Source organism: Phragmites australis, chromosome 13, assembly GCF_958298935.1.
Source record: "Phragmites australis chromosome 13, lpPhrAust1.1, whole genome shotgun sequence".
Classification (NCBI taxonomy): domain Eukaryota; kingdom Viridiplantae; phylum Streptophyta; class Magnoliopsida; order Poales; family Poaceae; genus Phragmites; species Phragmites australis.
The window spans coordinates 3,587,470-3,603,371 of record NC_084933.1 but is presented as its reverse complement, the minus strand read 5'-3'; the positions used below and the strand labels follow the sequence as shown (position 1 = coordinate 3,603,371).

Here is a 15,902-nt window from a genome sequence, read left to right as displayed (position 1 = left end):
TTGATTGATTGCTTGCGATGATTTTATGATAATAACAAGTGAGTCCACTTACATGAGCAGATGCAAGAGCATACATCCGCTGAGCCAGACTACAAGCGTATATTTGCATCCGTCTAACGAACTTAAAATAGTGCATACGACCAATCAAATACATACGTATCTACTGGGCCATGTTGCTCTTGTATAGACAACCAATCAAACCTTTATTTCTATAATATGAACTTGTTAATTCTTTTCTTGTTAGACTAAAATTTCACAAAATCTCAGCCGATTCTCAGCATTGGGACCCTGCTCTGCTCTGGCAAGCCTTGTCCTCTCGCTCTACGCCATTGTTGCCTACCACAGCCACCGGGTTGATACCAAGCCTGAACATACATCTGAGACAACAAATCTAGCCTATTATGACAAAGCCAAAATGTCAATGAAGAGCATACCTTTTGCCTCTCGTCATGTAATGATCATCGCTAAATGCTTCTGACAGCTTTTTTCTTGTTCTTTAAGGTTTGTCACAAAAGATCGTGCTTTTTGGGACAGTATGCCTCACCTCCACCACCTCAGAGAGGGCGGCGGCAACGAGGCTTCGTTGACGGGAGGGATCGATCCAAGCCTTTTCTAATCTATTTTCTGCCTTTCCTCATAATAGCCCGCAGAAGACAAGTGGCAGTGGAGGTGTTAAAGCCGAGGCTTTGCTTCTGCGGCGCCATTGATCATTCTGAACTGGGACTGTAAGCCGGTAACCGCAGCATGTTAGATGCTTTCAATATAAGAGGGGCCAAAATTGTTTTGGTCCAAGAAGAGATCAACAAAATTGACGAGCATTGCTAAAAAAATCAAACACAAATAAGAAAATCCGAAATGCAATTGGCTGTTACATGGTAACATTGCAATTGCTCCAGAAAGAAGTTATTACAGCGGACCTCGAGAAAATTGCCACCAGGGCATTCATCTAGTGTTCACCAAAATTTCTTGCAGGCTCACACGGTCCCCTACATGGCTACATCAGCAGAAGACAAACATGCTCTTGTCCGAAGAAATCAACCTCCGTGCTGCAGATGTTCCAACAATCCGCTCTAACTGCGAATTAGACAGAACTCAGTTTAGTCAGTGACTAACATGCTGGTGGAGATTAACTCATTGGGATATACAGAAAAGCTAGCTATCAATGATGAGAGAACCGCATGCTGAACATACAGGCCACTGTTGTCAGTTACCATTAACTAAAAACAGGTGAGACAAATTTCCAAACAGAAGCGCAAACTCGAGAGATTGTCATTTTCCTCTGGAATCCAGACAATATGAAAGTGCAACTAGAACATTAAATAAATCTGTCCATAGTACTAAATGAATAGATGAACTGCACAATACAATGGAACACAAAATACATGAAACGGTCCAACATGCCTTGCAAAGGTCCAGATTAATGTTGCTCCATTATGAACTTATAGTAGAACTGATGATGGAACCAAACTAAGTGAAACAGTAACCTCACCTTAAGAAGGTCCAGACGAGAAAAGAGGACATTGCACTTTGGATTCTTTGATTCACCTAGCATGTTTACAAGCTGAAAAGAAGATACAAATCCCAAGGACACATAATTTTTAAAACTCTTCACCCATAAAGCTTCAGACAAAGCACATACAATGGCATTTTAGTTAATACCTCTGGATAAAATTCTTTTCTCCCTGGCAATGAATAAATTAACAAATGGTGTGTTCCCCTGATCTGCATGTTAAGAAATAATGTTGAACACTCTAGCCAATAAACCTAATACAGAAACAACAGGGATAGCATAGTATAACAAGTTATGACCTTGTATCGGTGGTAGAAGTGAGATCTTTCACTATAAAGCAAGATCTTTTTCTTGCCCTCAAAAAACAAGAGTCTTGAACGAGATATATTCTGTTGTGATGTAGCCCTGATTTGGGAGAACAATGGGACAGTTACCACTTGCTTACAACTAAGAGCAGATAATTTTTAGTTGAACTAACCAAATGAGTTATCATGAGAAGGTCTACTCACTCCCCAATTCGACAGAAGGACGCTTCCTTAGATTTTAAGAAATTACTTATCTGAATATATTCAAAGTATGAACTGACGAATAGCAACACTCCACCCTGCATCCCACTAGACAATTAGAGAATCTTCGAAGTGATATAATCAATCTATTAAAATAAATAAATAGGAGAATGAAACAATATACAGTTAGAGATGTTTCAAATATCAGATAATGCACATTTTCTTACTATATGACGATAACTCAAGACACTTTTTGTACAATTTCCTACAAATTTCATTGCAAAATACATCACTCTGTTATGTTTCTAACAAATTATGTTCCAAAATATTTCTGAGTAATGCTGACAGGATACACATCCCATTGCTATAAATGGTATATTTGGTTTCCTGCACCAGGGCTGGTAAATGCCATCAACCCTATTTAGCTGCCTCTGCATGTGCCCTAGGGCCTGGCCCGTCAGATGCAATGAACAAGACCCAACCCCTTATTTTTAATTAAGAACGGTGTACTGCTGAGAATTAAAAAATTAATGCTCCTACCAAATTTCAAAAGTATCACAAACAACTGAACCTGATGACATTGCAGATACAAAAGTGACAACAGAATAGCATACCTCATCTAAGTCCTGAATCTTTGGATATACCTGTACACATTGTAAAATGTTCAGACATATTCAATAACTGAGCAGAACACATTTTATGTTGTATAGACCACAAACTGTACAAACCACCTAATTTCACATAATTTATTCACCAGATATCTTAGATGGTTCAAAGTTTGAATTATGAACCATAAAAGAAGAGTTTGGGAGGGGGGGGGGGGTCAGAGATCAATAATTTTTGGCTCCTAGTTACAAATCTACCAGTTATTCTGTACAATTTGCTCCCAAAAGAGCAACCAATTTTTCTATTTGATATAACCCTGATTTACTTTCCGGATGTAGGGACACAAAAACTGGCAATACCTGGGCACTTTGAAGGGAACTGGGATTAAAAAAAAAAAAACTGAAAAGCTTAAAATTTGGACATCAATTATTGGATGTAAATAACATGTTTGTCATTGACATTTACATATTTATGTCTAGACTTTATGTCCAATATCATTTGTATCCAATAATTTAGGGATATCTTAATTTGTATTTTTTTGCTCTTTTCCAGGAATCGGCTGTTAAGCTGCCAATTCTGGGAATTAGGTAGTTTGAAACTGGTTTTTAATTCAAAATTGCATAGAGTCCTTTAGGTCAGGGAAAAAAGAGGAAATAGCAGTTGAAGCAAATGCCGCAAATTATTTCTGTAACTGGTAAATCCTTCATTAGAAGATAGGACAAATTGAACTAAGTCCAGTACAGAGGCGGATATCCTATACAAGCACAAAAGATTTGACCTTGTTGCAGAAATAATCGAACCGGGCACAGTCAGCTTCAGCAATAGAAGATGCATTGAACCGTTCATATACCTGTTTAGTGATTGCACATTGAATAACATTTGTTTAGTAAAGCAGAAATATTTTAGCAAATAAGATTTGAAATTATGCATGCCCTTTGAGTCTATTCCAACTCAGGAGCATTCTGAATCCTTGGCATGAAAAATGAAAAATATGTTTACATAAATATATCTACACGTAACATTTATGTTGTATGCACAACCCATGTAACAACACGACAGAAACAGCTGACCTGCCGTACTTCAAGCTGTATTTTGGGAAGGACACCTGCATATTCGGTCACCATTTTAACCTGGGAAAAAATATAAAACTATGAGTTCAACAATAGGAATGTCACCTAACCTCCCTATCCTAAAGGAAAAAGAACAGCTGACCCAGTGACTTCAAGCATGCCATATACCTTTCCCTCATAATTTAAGCATAATCCATTGAATAAAGCATTCATCTCTGCACAACAGGGCAAACAATTAAAATTTGAAAGACCTGTAGGTTTACGGTGCAATAATGTAAAAGGAGATGTCCAAATAGCATCACTAAATTCTGAATCTATTAATTAATCAATGTATCACGGTCTCCATGCACAACAACTAAAACAAAGAGCACATTGCATAATTCCTTGGCCATCTACGCGGTCTACACACTAGCAAAAATAATAGAATGGAGGGAAATAAATACTCATCAGGATTATAAGCATAACTAGTTTAATACAAACTGATATAAAAAATTCAGTTGAATGATATAAGCTAGGACCAAGAAGGCTGCAAGCTATTGCATATGGATCAGAATCATACTGTTGACCATATTCCAAGTAAAATGTTGTACCTGGAGTAAGATATGAGCTTAAGAGTATTGTCTGGCGATAGTACCGTGCATGCTGATCCAAGTACCTTAAGCATCAAAATAAAAGCTTAAAGCTTAATCAATATGGAAATAAATTTGCAAACATAGGTACATATTAAGAATGCAATGCCATAATAGTTGGCTGTTCATAATACAGAGTGTTGATGTTATTTGAGCGTGAACACAAACAAATATTCAAGAAAACAGAATTACCATGGCCTAATTCGCATCACATTGGTTCCATGTTCTTTTGACGGCAAATGATTCAGATGTTCAAACACAGCCTCCAGATGCGCCCAGTTCTATATTCATTCATGAACAGTCATTTGTGCCAGAAAGCATCACCAAATAAGTAAAAAAAAAAAAACATGACTTAAAATTTAACCTGCATAGATATCACATCTGCATGATCAACAACCACTATCTGCATTGAACAAACAGATCAATAAAGTAAACATTTAAAAAAAACAAGGAGAAAGTAGAAACAGCAGGACAAAATGCTGATTTCTAAATACAAGTAAATGTTGAGATACAAATTTAAGCACTGGTTCTTGTTCTGATACATTAGCAACCTGTATGGTATGATATTGTAGAGACTATTGATGAAAGATCTAATAATAGTATAACCATGTGAACCTAGATTGTTTACATATATTAATGGTTTACCAAAAAGATTTGTATATAGGAATGGAGTAGCAAATAAATCGTTGTACTTGAGTTCAGTGGAACTAACTTCAATTGATGATAAGAAATCGTAGTCCTTTTCCTTGACATCTTCTCCATCAATTTTCTGGCAACGGGAAGGCATAAGTATAAAATAATATAACTTTAGCAACAATATACACGTTCCATAAGTACAACTGAATGGAATGGATTTGAAAGCAAAATTATATGCTGAAGCCTGAGATCAAATTTCTGATATGAAAGAAACTGCAGCTCAACAATGGAAATAGAAACCACTGCTCATATTTTCTTTGCCTGCTACATAGCTGCATTCTGATGGTGTGGTATACAAAAGGCTTTCGGATGGGATGACCGGCCTAAATCGTTGGCAGACTAGTTATCTGTTTGGATCCCAAGCAAATTTGGCGTGACTTATCAGTTAGGCCTTTTTTGATTTGCAGGACTAGCGTGAGCAACTTGGAAATGTTCTGGTCTTTCCTGTAAGCTGGTCAACCCAGCAACTCGGTGACGCTGTATATCGCTTTCAATATAAAAGCTGGGGATGCCATTTTGTCTAAAACTGGAAATATAACACAAATTTAATGCTGGGGAATAACTACAAAACCAAATTATTGTTTCCTTCGTCCAATGGTATAGGTCACACCTTTTGGATCAACCAATCCAACAGCCAGTCCCCTTGAGGCTTTTTCTAATCTAATTTTCCCAGCTACCCTTCTCTTACATGTACCCATGTACTATTATTGAATGACATAAACATCAAGATAATGGCGAGATCGCTCTCATCAATGCCGGGCTTCTCCCAAATGCCGGGAGACTCTGATCAACCAACTTGGGCGAGATCGCTCTCATCAATTCCCAAAGCCCTTTATTAGATTGATTCTTGACTGATTCCTCCTGAACAAGACTATAGCTACCTTTAAACAGTGTTATCGGGACACACATGTCTAAAACCTTTTTAGGTTTTGATGCGTATCCGCACGTAGGTAGCCACCGCTACAAACCCTAAAACCGCCGCTGCTGCCGCCGCCTCCTCTTGATGTGAGCACGAGAGAGAGAGAGAGAGAGAGAGAGAGAGAGGGAGAGAGAGAGAGAGAGAGAGGTTGGGAGAGAGACAAGTGAGAGGAGAGAGGGCCAAGGGAGAGAAGGAAAGGGGAGTTGGTCCGAGCAGGCTGGCCCACCTAGGGTTGGGCAAAATCCCTCGGAACCGAAAACCAAACCGAAACCGAATTCGGTTCGGTTTCTATTTCTGGACTATTCGGTTTATGGTGTTTGGTTTGGTTTTGTGGTTTGAAAAACCTAACCACCAAAAAAACCAAAGAAACCAGCCCATCCCACATTCCCACCCACCCACGGCCCACTCCACCCATGTCCCACTCCGAATTATCGGCCCACTCTATCAACCACGGCCCACAGCCCATCCCCAATTCCATTAGAATGTGAATTTCGGTAAAACCGAAAACCAAAATGTAAAAACTGAAACCGAACTACGGTTTTCCGATATGTTCTAGCAACTTCGGTTTGCATATTCTGAAAACCGATTTTTCAAAAACCAAAAAAACCGAATGCCCAGGCCTAGGCCCACCCGGCCGACATGCACCCAGGAGAGAGAGAGAGAGAGAGAGGGAGAGATCCAAGAGGAGAAGAGAGTTGGGGCGAGCAGCACTCTGTTTTTTCCTTTTTCTCTTACAATCTTACCTATTTTTTATTACTTTAATAATGAAATACATTTATATTAGACAAATCCCCGAATCCTACTTTCTAGAGCTTACCGAATCGGACACCCGAATCCATGTCGGATACCGACACCCGTGTTTGAGTCCTGGTAACACTGCCTTTAAATACTAGGTGCTAGGCTAACCAAATTAGGAAGCTATGAAATAGACTAGGCACGTGATAGCAATCTAAACAGACTAGGACTAGAACATAGGTTGTAGATCCAGCCGAATATGCTTTCCATAACATTTCCCTCCTCGCCATGAACAGCTTGTTGCGGTGAAGTAGATCGAAAACGCATAAGCATGGAATCCGAAAACTTCTTCCATGGCACAAGTCCTTCCTCATGCTCTAGCTTGATGTACCATAGTTGTGCAGCCTCCGTCACATGATGCGAGGGATTCACACCTGTTCTTTGTGGCACTCGTCCGATGGATCTTGAAGAATTGTTCAAAGGAATCCAACCAAGGCTGCGGGTCTTCGCTGTCAAAGAAGGTCAAGAGCCCTAGGTAGTTGAATCTTGTACCTCGGAGCTTCATTGGATTGTAACCCCTACTGCTAGTCATTGATGGCGGGTGGCAGCAGAAAACAGAGGGTGAGTTGACGGTGGAATTTAGTAGTGTTAGGACAGTTTGTGGCAGCAGGGGGTAGAGGCAGTGGACAAAACAGAGCAGCAGCGGTGGATTTTGAGGGCTGGTGATGGAATTTGGGTGGCTGCAGCGAAAATTGATTTCTACATCTTGCAGCCGCTGATTTTGATAGAAGTTGGAGTGGTAGCAGCAGTAATGTGATGGTTGGTGGCAGAAATCGGGCTGGCGGGCGGCGGAATTTGGTGAGGGCGAGCGGCGGCGGAGCAGAGCAGAAGGGCGACGGCAGGAGCGGAACAGCTCTGATGCCAAATACAGCGAGATAAGGTTGGTGGGCAAAGCCCTTTACTAAATTACTTCTTGGTTGGTTTCTTGCCTAGTCCTCCTTGCTTACCTTATAGTACCAGGCGTACAAATGTATCAAACTGACTCTAATACTGCTAGCTAACCGACCTGGACTCCTAAAGATAGCCTTCCTAATACAAATCGACAGGGGTGCATGGTTTCCATAACATGTACATTCGACCTAGATTGCCTATCAGGTTCTACCATCAGTACCATGAGTTGTTCTGCAGACTTCCTCCTAACCCGTACATTAGTCGGTACCTAGCAGCATTGCCAAACCACCATCTCATTGCTAGCCTATTGCCGTTCTCACCCTGATTTCCCCACCATCATTGATGGCTAACCATCATCAGTGTCATACCAGGTACGTTCTAGCAATTTCCTTATTTTTCGGGAGTGCGTCAAGTTCTATATTGAAGGACAGTAGCATACAAAGTATTCCCAGAACAAGAGTAATGTACAGCTGCTGGGCATGAGAACAAGTTCAGGTCATCGAGTCTATGAAGAAATGTTGTTTAAAGACTTACACGTTTAAGCGCTAAAGGAGACGCGACTATGATATCAGAAGAATAGAAGTTACTGTACAGCTTAACAGATTTCCTGCAGAAACATTAGTTCAAACATTAACTATTAAGATGTTCTCAGTACGTAAACACAGAATCCTGACATTAACAAGATATCAATGTGCTAGAAAAAATGGATTGGGGCTCATATTCTCTGGAAGAATAGTTTATCTATTTCTGAAAGAACATTTCAGTCATTTACAAAGTACATAACCTGTTGCCTGCCACTCAAAAGGGTAAAAACTTACAATTTCAAATTTAAGGCATAACAGCTGTTAATATATTATAGACTAGAACAAATGACAATGTTAAACTAACATTGGATGTGCAATAGCTTCTATTCTGTTATCAATATCTTTTTAAAACCAACGTAACACCTGATGTGTTATTTAGCATAAGACTTTGGGAATCCAAATTATTCTGCTTAAGTGAGTTTCAATAATCAGGATAATTGAATTGAAAGACCAAATTCTGGAAATAGAAGATCAAAACATTACAAGAGCTAAAGTCAAGCAAGTGGCATATGCTTGTTTTGTAGATAGTAAGGATTCAGTAAAGTCCAGGTAAATGGATGAGTACAGAACGTTGTAAAGATGAAAACACAAACAAGGGTATTTCCAACAAAGTACTAAGGTAAAAGCTGCTTAATAAAACTCGAGGAGAGAAATAGTGAAATATGAAGTTATATATCCACATTTATATTCATTTAAATGCTAGCATTCAATTCACAGTCTTGTAATGCATAATAACAAGAAAAAAAGACTTTTTTGAACTATAGAACAAAAAAATCAGTTGCAGAGTAGAGAGCACACAAACTGTAGTCTGAAACTGTAAAATTATTACAAGCAAATTATAGCACACCCTTACTTTGTAAATTTTATGCCAAAAAGAAAGTGATCATCGATGTCCCCAGCAAAGAGAAGGTCAAAGTCTGCGGGTTTTGTGCTATGTTCTGGCTTATCCATTTCATCATCTGATTCGCCAAACTGTTTTTTAAATTGTCCCATGGCATTATCCTACAGAAGAGAGAAAGATATATATTAGCACCAAAGCAAAATTATAAGAGGGTGGGCTATCTTATCAGCAGATAGCAACATATTATACAATAATTTTCTAGGGTAAAATATAAATTTGCCATATATCTTGAAGAAAACGGAATTCAAAGGATTAAATATAAATATAAGAAAACAAAGCTCTACCTTTTGTGAGGTCGGGGAAAGCTGGGTCAATCTCTTCACAATGCGTCGTGCAAAACTTCTGAGCGGTAACAAGAAAAGAACCTAGAGATGTATTTAGACAAAAGAAGAGCACTAATATGGATATAGCATAAGACTGGATTTATGATACAGGAAATGACACATTATATTAACCATCAAGGCAGTAGCATACCAGCTAAATTTACTTACATTGACTATAACATCAGTAAATAGTACAATTACCGGAACACAAGTTACACAACTATCCATAGGAAAGGAAACACATCTTTCTGAGCATGTTGTGGACTACCTCAAGGCCCACGCTGCTGAAGCAGCTGCACGCCATGAGACACATGACCTTAAGTAAAGTCAGCTGGCTATCTATCCCCAATATTTAGAATGTTATTAATTAGTTATTTCTTACCTCTATCTCTGTTGCTTGGATTTTTAGAAGAATATTATCCATTTTGACAGATTTGTTAGGAGATTCTCTATTAAAAGGAAGGGTCCTCGTCTATTCGAATTGAGAAAGAAATCAGAAAAGTTGCTCCATTCCCTATTGGCTCAGTGTCTCCTTGGCACACAGTAGCAAAGGAGCCCCTGAAACATTCAACCCCTTGCATCAGGTTTCCATTCCCCTCCCAGATTTGGCCGAGGACATAACTGCGACACTAGTCACTGTCTATGATGTACACACTAAAATGGAAAAATCTCATTTGTTCCGCTGATTGAAGTACTTATTGAGATTTCAAGGAACCAATAAAAAGGTCAAATGAATCTTAAGAAGAATGTTTCCTATAGTTTATCATTAATACACTAGGATGTAATGTAGCAAGCTCTACAAATTCCAGAAAAGAAAAACACATTTCCTCATAAATTGATGTTAAAAAGTGCAGGTATCAAGAAGGCATAATGTTTCTTATAAATCTAACTCCGTCACGCATATGATGACTTCTACATGCCAACATACATAACCGATATGGAAGGGCGATTTGGTATTGTATATAAGCGCAAGGCAAGGAGACATTCTGCTGATACAGCCACATGAGATAAGTTTAGGAATAAATAATTTCTTTAGTTGTTACTTCTATAATTAGCTTAATAGCTTCCTTAGTTTCCCTTTCCATAAATAATGTAAGAGCCTATATAAAGGCAGTCGGATTGAGTTATAGAATCAAGCAAGAATCGATAAAGAAAAGGAGTTTCTCCACCAATCCTTGGCATGATCAGAGCCCAAGCCGAACAGGGGAGGGTCCTGTTCGACCTAGGGCGATCTGCCCGGTATCTGCCTATATTAATACCCAAAAAAAAACATTGTAAAATAAATGCATAGTTGCATACTAATATACAACCTGGTAATGCAATGTCAGTTAAATGTCTCCATACCAATAGAACAGATACCCAATTTTTCAATATTATTGATTCAATATACCTTTGGACGTGTAAAACCCTGATCAAGGTATGAGTTATCATCCGAAATATCTCTGTCAGCATCATTCCTAAGCTTTGCGTCATTTCTAATGACAACATCTCTTGTCCTATGAACATGATTCAACTGGAAAAAGTAGTGAACTTTGCACATTAGCCAGTACCATAACAGGTTCTAGAATAATATCATGACCAAAGAGAGAGAGAGCAAAACTTACAGCATGCATAAGATAAGCATCCATAGTACTCGAATCCACACCATTACCTTTCAGATAAAATGGCTTCTTATTACAATGCATTATGTCACGATAACTATTACCTGCAATTATCAATTAAGATTAAAATTACATTTAACACAGGAAAAATAGAACGTACACCGTACATCATATTGTAAGGAAATTTGACATGATACAACCCTAATTTAACTATTTTGCTATTGTATCAGAGAAAGTAGGGGCGGAAATGGAGTTAGTAGTGCTCGAACTATATCAGTAACCCTTCTTTTCCAGAAATATGGCTAGACCATGGATTGAATAGACATATATTAATGATTAATGAATAATCCTTACTATTTCAGATCAGAAAAACTAAAAGGTACCTTCTTGTTCCGTACACAAATGTCAAAAGGGGTAGGATTGATACTTCATAGCAGTATTCAAAATGCCACTGGGAAACAGCTGGTTCATGCTAGCTTCTGGTCAAACTGACCAGAGGTATTATATCAAATTCTGGTAGGTTTGTGCATCGAGTTGATAAGGTTGACGCTGCTTTAAGGCCAATAAGGCCGAACCTTGGTGACTTAAGCAGAATTCATCTGATTGACTGTAATACATTGGCAGAAATGGAGTCGCCCGTGTGGCCTAATTGTAGTACCAGTGGTTGTTTGTCCCACATTGGGATTTAGGGTGAGTAGCAGTAGCGTATAATGCTTGCTAGCTCAAGCATAACACCTTTGTTATTTTCAACGAAATGAGGACAAAAAAGAAAGAAGAATGCTGTACATTTTGGGCTTAGGTTGTTTGTCAAAAAGACGGTATTTTGGCAAGGGCCGAGAAATAGCTCCTTCCCATTTTTCTAAAATCTGATAAGTTATCACCTGGGCTTAGATATATTCCTATATTACTTGCTTTAAAACATTTTCTATGATACTACCTTTTTACATAGGCACAAATAGCACCCCCTCAACCCCCATACACCAAACAAAAGGAAATATTTTCTTTCTAATATCATGTGAAGTGAAGTCATCATCATCAACAACAACAAAGCCTTGTTGTCATGATCCAACAAATTTATGGCCAGCTTACATTGCTAGGCCCTACCACAAAATCTAAAAATAGGTATCTTTACTGCAACAACAGCAGCAGCAATTCCGCCTATGTTGTACCAACATAGCTGGTCCCAAGCCTGGGTTAAGGAGGAGGGTTGTGATAGGCTTGGTGAGCCAACGTAAAAAACCCAACCCCTCTTATGGAGATGAAACCCAAAAGAATAGGTATCTTTACTAGCTCTAGCAAAAATAATCTGGTATCCCTCTAAATAAGTGACTACTGATACTAACATATAATCCAGAAATAGTGACGGCAAAGCGCATTAAAAGCTACCAATGCCAAACTCAGCAGCCATAAGTATCAGGCAAGAAAAGAATCATGATCTTCACATCTAGGATCAAAGCAGAGAGATGCTGTTTATTGCAAAATAGATATAACTTACAAAGAGAGAAGAAGCCCATTCGAGAACTCAAATGATTAGACAGGGTATGTTGCCAATAGTCCCTCAACTTTCCTTTAACATCATGAAGATGATCATAAGCTCCCTAAAAGAACAAAACATCGAAATTCTCCTTAAGTACTTAGATAATCATCCCAGAAGCCCAGAACTAGTGATGCAGAAGTGGTAAAATAACCCAGGACGAAGCAATTGACTAGTTTGACATATAGTGAATCAAAGAAGCATAACATTGACCCAAGACAAAGTGACAAACAGAAACGCACAAGACTAATATTTTAGCAGGTCTTGCCCTTGAAAAAGCATAACTTCACAATATGTATATCATAAAAAATATTAAGAAATCACAGAAACTAATGTTGCTTGTGATACAAAAACTTCTGGTTACAAAACAAACAGCCATCAATGTTTCCTCCGCCAACATTTTTCCAGTTTCCCAACTCGTAAATTCAATAACCAAATTTCAAGGGTGCAAAGGTCAAGTTAACCCGTTAATTTGTATAATGTGCATGATCCAGTTTAGCCTTCAAATATGAAAACCCAATGAAAGTGGTAAACTAATTGACAATGACCTGACGCAGTCACCCTATGGCCACTTTAACAGGCATTGCCACTAGACAAAGGTATTATACCAGAGCAATAAAGTATTGGTCTTTGATATATACTATAGCATATCCCCAGACTGGAGCACACCGATATCATCTGAAAAGATTCTAATGACTAGCGTATAGAACTCAAAATACATGGCACAATTTGTGATTAATCAATACTCATCAAAGGCGTAGTTTCCAGAAATACCTGCATTTTTTCACCTGTTCCAACCCATTTGGACTGTGGAATGTCCGCAGCAGGCATTTCCCATTTAAATTTACAGTTATGCTTCATTAATGCATTGACTTCTTCTTCTGTTATGATGTGACTTACATGACGTTGAAAAGAACTGCAAAATAGAAAAAGGGAGGCGTTGTTGAAAAAGGAGACTACGAATGCATGAAAAGGAAATGGCTTCAGATCAAAGAAAACAAAGGAAATGGCCAACAAATAGACATGATAGTGTCTTTTCTAACTGCTGCTAATCGATAATGATAGATGGAGTTTCAGGAAAATTGCCGGTGCAACTGCAACCCACAATAAAAAATTGTGAGGACTACACTCCTCAGATCAGTCTAAAAAAACTCCTTGGGGCAAAATGGTTATTGAATGAAGTATTCAAACACGATACGAGATCTGCTGATTGTCTTTTAGCTGATAAGGATAATACAAAATTAACTAGAAACATTGTATTATTGCAAAAAGAAATAAAGTAAACAGGTAATCTTAAGTGATAGTCAATGAATAAATAATATGGGAAAAGCATTATATGTGTAGCACTAACCATGAAGTTTTTGTTTCATCAGAACAATCATGTCCATTGTTTATCGTATCACCTGTCGCATCCCCACTGGAGGGGTTGTACTCATCTTCTATGTCATCTTCATCACTCTGCTCTATGCCTTGAAAGCTTCCATTGGATCTTTTCTCATGTTGAACAGTCTCCACTGCTCTAGATTCAATTCCTACAATTTCTGCTGCAAACAGTGCTCATGTTCAGCAACAACGAATGCAAGCATTATTTTGTTGCAGGAAGCAAGAAAGTGTAGAGAAAGGGAAAAAAATGCCTGTCAATATTTCTAGAGCTTGGCTGTCAGCTCAGATAAATCTAGGGCAAAAGTGTTTCTCGCATTTATCAAAATTACAAATTTTCTTAGCGGCATTCAGCCGATTCGTTTGTAGTGGCGTTGTGCAAGTGATACACAGTGCCCAAGGAATGAGAAAAGTATAATTACGTAAATGTTAGATAATCTTAAGACAGCCACAAACTAACTTGGTCTCCTGAACTGCTAGCTCTTATGCTACATTCCAAAAACTACACTGCTACAGTAAAACTTTTTATATGGACAAGATGACCAAGGAATCCATAGATACGTACAAGTACAACATAGAAACGAAAAACCCTCATACAGGCACCAATTTCTGGCACTACCGTTAGGTATTAGCATCTAATAGTAGTATGCAACTACTATCCCCAAGAGAATCTCAAAGAATGTTCAAGGCAACAAGAACAGAACCTGGACTGGTGTCTGGCAATGCCACCGCTGCCGCCAGACCGCCGACAAGCTCCAACCGTTCAGGATTCTCCTCGCATGATTCAGCTCCCTGCTTCGTGGGCCTTGTCCTCTTTGGCTGCTTCTTTGGTGCTGCGACTACAACAACAGCAACACGAGCAACCAAAACAAGTAAAGACGGTTTTGAGCTACAGGGCAAGAGATGGTGCCGAATTGGACGGGTAGCGTTTCATACCTCGAGCGGCCGTCGTAGACACGGGCTTGCGCTTCCCCATCTGCCGGCGACTTGGGAATCGTTCGTGCAATGCTCCTGGAACCGATACACGCGGAGGAAGGAGGCAACGGTGGCAGCGGACTCGGTGACGCGAGGTTTGTAGAGCCCCAGCGGGTATGTAGGGGCCCTCGCAATCGTCTAGCGAACCTAGTGCACGCTGGCGGCGGCCGCAGCGGGGCACCGCCGGCACGAGGGAGGAGGATCCTTGGAGTGCGCGGGAGGTACGGCGGCGCAGTCGCAGGAGGATTCTGGTTAAGGGCAGCGGAGGCGGAGGTGGAGGAGGGCGGGGTGGCGCGCGGACGGCCTCGCGCTGATCTGGGCGTCGGCCGTCGGGGGAGTACGGTGCTGCGGATTGGCGGCAGTGCGGCCTGGAGGCGGCGACGGTGCGGCGGTGTGGAACGAATCGTGCCTTCGCGTGGCGGGCTGGCGGCTTGGAGTCGGAGAGAGACCGAGAGAGGTTGTGGGCCTTAGGGTTGGCCGAATCCAAGTGTTTGGGCTTGGGCCGGCTTGGATGAAAACTGAGACAATTGCAATTCGAAAATTTCATTCAAATGTGGTATACCGATCATTCGGTCGAAAATACGCTCTGTCATTTCCGCTACCGTTTCTGACTGGATTTTTCCCATGTTCATTATTGTTTCGGAAGATTTTCGTTTCTGTTTCTCCATTTCTATTATTTTACGGAAATGATCATCGGTTGATCAGAAATTTTCATCATCGTTTCCACCCCTAGATGGGAATATTTCGTCAATTGGGGATCCTTTCCTGGGTGAAGCTCTGCGTGTGCTCAGGCTCTGAACTTTGCCTCGGATATAGGCATTTTTTGGGAGAATCGCCTTGGATATGGGCGTGGGAAGAACCGGAAGAATAGAAGTGGAAACAGATGCGATAGAAGATCAACAGGTCCTCAGCCCAGACAGAACTGGGATGTGGTTTTCGTCGATTTCTTTCACTGAGGCTTTCGTTTTCTTCTTGCCTGCAT

At 39.9% G+C, this 15,902-nt stretch overlaps 1 protein-coding gene across 2 annotated transcripts; it reads right to left on the bottom strand.

Moving 5' to 3' along the window:
* Positions 1–841: 841 nt before the first annotated feature.
* On the bottom strand, positions 842–15,332 carry LOC133888837 (protein NUCLEOLAR FACTOR 1). 2 transcript variants are annotated; one of them, XM_062329211.1, is made up of 23 exons: positions 14,882–15,332; positions 14,650–14,784; positions 13,917–14,109; positions 13,340–13,481; positions 12,527–12,629; positions 11,035–11,135; positions 10,821–10,943; positions 9,392–9,472; positions 9,060–9,208; positions 8,157–8,229; positions 5,034–5,090; positions 4,686–4,724; positions 4,514–4,602; positions 4,283–4,347; positions 3,861–3,907; positions 3,693–3,752; positions 3,401–3,472; positions 2,631–2,660; positions 2,020–2,114; positions 1,810–1,915; positions 1,660–1,722; positions 1,490–1,561; positions 842–1,074 (listed from the first exon to the last, which is right to left on the bottom strand). In XM_062329211.1, exons 1-23 carry the CDS (start codon positions 14,919–14,921, stop codon positions 1,000–1,002), a joined length of 2,010 nt encoding a protein of 669 aa, XP_062185195.1. In that variant the 5' UTR covers positions 14,922–15,332; the 3' UTR covers positions 842–999. The 2 variants fall into 2 exon arrangements, 1 of the variants encoding a protein (XP_062185195.1); XR_009903837.1 differs by lacking the exons at positions 842–1,074; positions 1,490–1,561 and having other exon boundaries at positions 1,672–1,722; positions 1,989–2,114.
* Between the last annotated feature and the right edge of the window lie 570 nt (positions 15,333–15,902).

Excerpts from the sequence above, each read along its gene's own strand:
- LOC133888837 (XM_062329211.1), bottom strand. The coding sequence starts at position 14,921 with ATGGGGAAGCGCAAGCCCGTGTCTACGACGGCCGCTCGAG. Across the intron at positions 13,482-13,916 it reads GATGAAACAAAAACTTCATG|TTCTTTTCAACGTCATGTAA; the intron begins GTTAGTGCTACA and ends TCTATTTTGCAG. Across the intron at positions 1,723-1,809 it reads ACTTCTACCACCGATACAAG|ATCAGGGGAACACACCATTT; the intron begins GTCATAACTTGT and ends CTTAACATGCAG.